The 4074-nt window shown below is 44.4% G+C and overlaps 1 protein-coding gene across 1 annotated transcript in view; it reads right to left on the minus strand.

Annotated features, from left to right (window-relative positions):
- Positions 1 to 795: 795 nt before the first annotated feature.
- vegfab (vascular endothelial growth factor Ab) overlaps positions 796 to 4074 on the minus strand; it is a 40748-nt gene continuing 37469 nt past the window's right edge. Inside the window, exon 8 of the mRNA XM_048531204.2 lies at positions 796 to 3917. Within this exon, the coding sequence (XP_048387161.1) occupies positions 3896 to 3917 (22 nt within the window). The 3' untranslated portion in view covers positions 796 to 3895. The remainder of the gene's footprint in view (positions 3918 to 4074) is intronic.

Consider the following 4074-nt stretch of genomic DNA (forward strand, 5'->3'; position numbering starts at 1 on the left):
AGTCAAATTGCTGGTCCAAAATCCATCCGGCAAACATAGCAATGACTCCTGCCGAGTCAACATCAGCAGAGCTGTGAATGGTTCCATGGACCATTTGCATTGTTGTTTGAAACACGCTGGGCTGGACACAGACTTTCTCAAGTCTTCTCCCTGGGGTCTTAAACCATTCAACCATTTGGGAACTAGGTTTTGCTCAACTTGTTGCAGGGGGAATGAAATTTGAACCATTAATGAAGAAAGTGGAGATGCAGTGAGGGTGGAGAGGCAGGTTGGGGTGAAGGTGTCCCTGCTATTTGCCTCTTGGCCAGTTGTGGGCAGCCTGTGATAGGTCAAACAGTTTCCATTTGGCCAAGGAACATAAAATGGAGGATTTCCCAGGCTATCTTAAGAACAGAATATGGTAGGGAGCCATTAGGAATCCTCTGGTAAGATCACCCGCTGTCTAGTGTAAACCAGATAAAGGTTTTGCAATGAAAGTAGTCCAACCATCTTAGAACCCAAGAACTGGCGAGAAATTTGGTCACCCCTGTCAGGACCCAATCCAAGATGATGGCCATGTGAACGGTAAGTTGATGTGAAGCACACCATTGACAGGATTTGATATCATCTCTTGGTGGGCTCTAAGTTGTAAGTGTTGTGAGAATGGCTGCATTAATCCAAACTCTCCTTTAGTGTTACAATCGCCTGTCCCCTCACTCTTTCCAGTTACGATGGAGACACAACAAAGAATTACAATTACAATTTTTTTAATAAAAAACACTTAACATATTTTAGTTTAAAAATAAATATGTGATGCTACGGAATAATTAACTACACAAAATAATATTGTTAATATTTAAACAGTATTCTTTTAACAATTATGAACAGAGAGACAGTAGCACCAATAAATATACTTTAAGTGACAAAAAAATATACTAAAAATGTGACTATAAACATTGCGCAAAGAATCACTGTTGTGAATTTTTCTTTCGTTCCCCTCCTTCTCTTAATTTAAAACAGGCTGAAGACACAATTTAATCCAATAATTCTCAACTCCAAAGTACACAGCAGTTCATAACAGTTAGTTTTTAAGTTTGTCCTTCAAGCATCAGCCTTTCAGGGAAGGTGAGGGTGTCTTGGAAAGGAGGAGCAGGTCTAGGAGCGGGTACATTTGGGTTAGGTGTTTCTGTCTCATATTGCGAAGCAGCACCTGGACGATGTGCCATATGTAAAGAGAAAAAGCAATCAGGTCATTTGCCTGCAGCAGATCCCTGCTTTGGTTTTCTAATCGATCGAGACGCTATGGAAATGTTGGTGATTAGGGGTGTTTCTGGCACGCAGTATATCCTGTTTGGTTTTGTTTTGGCCAGGGCATTCATTTGTTTCCCAGGTCATGGAGGCCAGAATCCAGCCTACCATTTGGAGCAAGCCAGCTTAGTGTACAACGTGTGTTATATGTGTAGGAATGTGCTTCAATTCACAATATCACCACAATGGTGCTGTGGAGAGCAGTCTCTCCAACTGGTCACTGCTACTCATAGGCCCGGGCCCGAGGTATTGCTGCCACCATATTAGTTATGGTTTGGTGGAGAGAGTGGGGAGAGATGGGTCAGGGTTGGGCTGGGAGATCCAGGAGGGGCTGCAGGGGCCAAAAACAAGGTTGTTGTGCTCGCGGGGTGGGGGGGGGGAGTTGGTGTGCATGGAGAACCATGCCAGAGAGGGTATATGAATTGCCGTGACAACTGTAAAACGCCAACAAACTGCAAGCATACGTAAGACTGCTTCACAAGATTCACTTCTGCTGCGTTGAAGAATTTAACAGAAATTTACACAGTATATTTTCACCGACTGACCCACTCCCCCTCCCAACATAAACAAGACCCATAGGGATATGTATTCAGGATCAGTAGAGCTCAAGTGATTATCTCCAATATCTTCTAAGACAATGGGTGCTGCCCCTTGATTTAGGGCCTTGGCTTTCGGTCCCAAACTGCGTTTCGGGATGATTTCTGTCTACACCCACGCTCAAGGTCCCAGTCTTTTTGTACAGGATGAACGCTTAATGAAGGGTTCATCAATGGTGCACAGTCTCATTGCCCACCCTCTCCCCTAATTAAACGGGGGTCCATGCCCTCGACCAAGTGTGTGTGGGGAGGGGCACTTTTCTGGATCATGGTGGGCATTCTGGCAGGATAGTGCTCGCTCAATTCAGACCCCAAAGTGAGTCTAACATTGCCGACCCTGTTTTAGCTTTTTACCTCCATAAGGGGTTCAGTCACAACTAGCCTTTGATTCCACAAAATAAAAACCAAAAGAACTGTGGATGCTGTAAATCGGGAACAAAAACAGAAGTTGCTGGAAAAGCTCAGCGGGTCTCGCTGCATCTGTGGAGGAGAAAATAGAGTTAATGTTTCGGGTCCAGTGACAACTTCCTCAGAACCTTGTGTTTGATTCTGCAAAGCTGGACTGCACCCGATTTTAACTGTATGATGTCCCCCCAACACCTATCCTCACTGCGCCGCCCCCCCCTTCCCACCCCAGTGATGTTCTACATCAGCTATCTTTCAATGGAGCAAATCAGAAATGTCAATGTGCCCCCAAGGAATAACTGAATCTGTAGGAAAGGCCAGGGAGTCACAGGTGAATTTGGGAGAAATCTTAAACAATTTGCCAACCTTTATGTTGGGGTTGGGGGTTCTTCCTTTTGCAATTGAGATGGGAAGGGGGTGTGGGGAGTTTATAATCTAGAAGACAAAAACAAAACAGCAAATTGGCTTAAAGTTACCAACTCCACACACACACACACACACACACACACACGTGTACACACACACACACACACACACACACACACACACACACTCACGCACGTGCACGGCCTTAGAAAAGGTACGGCCAGGCCAGCAGCAAAAACCATTTCCAGCCTCTCTGCAGAATATTCCCAGCCCTTTGGTTTCGCTCTTTCGTCGGACTATGTACCTCTGCAGTCCTTTCTCATTTCCCCCGTCTGTTGCCTCGTTGTGACCCAGATGTCCCATTTTGAACGTTTCAGTGGTAGCGACCCAAATTTTCACAAAGGTTTCTTAGTGACATGATTCAGGCTGTTGTCGGGCAGAAAGTTTGAGGGGTCGGGGGGTTGATGTTGGGCGCGGGTTGGGCAGGGCGGTGGGAGTGTACAGGATTGGAATATGCTTCTGTCAACAGAGAGGGTCTTGGAGAATCAAGTCCTTTGGGACTCCCAGCTGGGTCCTCTTCGACAGTTAGGCTTCCAGTCTCCACCACATTTGGTTGCGTGGGTGCTGTTAGTCCGATTGTGGGGGGAGGCGGGTTAGTGAAGTCTCCAATTCTGTTTTGAAAAGTAGAGTCGTGAGGCACGTGTTTTTACTTTCACGCTCACCACCCCCTGAAGTCCGACCCTTCCAATTAAAACATCTTTTTCCTTGTTCATCATTCCCTGGAAAATGGCGGGTCTTTGACTTGAAGCTTCTAAGCGTCCATACATTTATATAAGATATATTTAAATCTTCAAACATTAGACGAAGTCTTTCGCAAGCTTGAGTTGTATATATGTTTTAAAAAGAATGACCCAATGAATAGAATCAGAAGATCTGGGATTCGTCTCTTCATCAACAGTTTTCCAAGTAATTCTAGCAGCATGTGTTTGTATAATAATCGGCCTCTTTAGAATTATATATCACCACGAATCATTGAAGGCCTTCTTCCCAGGAATGACTCTTTTTGTATTTTTTTTATAAATTTGCCTCTGGAAATCTTTTTTTATTGAATTCAAAGTGCTGTGCTCATTCTATCCTTCATGTCTTTGTCTTCTTTCTCAAAAAAAAGACACGTTTGTTTTCAAAATAAGCAATGATTAGAAAACCAACCGAAAATATATCTCGTTTCCATGCCTCCGCCCTCATCTCCTGGGTTTTTCACACCTGCCGTGAGAAACAGAGAAAGAAAGAAAGAGAGAGAGAGAGAGGGGAAAAAAAAAGACACAGGAGTCAGTAGAAGTTCAATGATGGAGGCGCAGCCACACATAGTTGTGCCCTTCATCTACATTCTAACAGACTGTCCCACTTCTCTTTCCTTTCC

The sequence above is a fragment of the Stegostoma tigrinum genome, chromosome 4 (assembly GCF_030684315.1).
Source record: "Stegostoma tigrinum isolate sSteTig4 chromosome 4, sSteTig4.hap1, whole genome shotgun sequence".
NCBI classification, from domain to species: domain Eukaryota; kingdom Metazoa; phylum Chordata; class Chondrichthyes; order Orectolobiformes; family Stegostomatidae; genus Stegostoma; species Stegostoma tigrinum.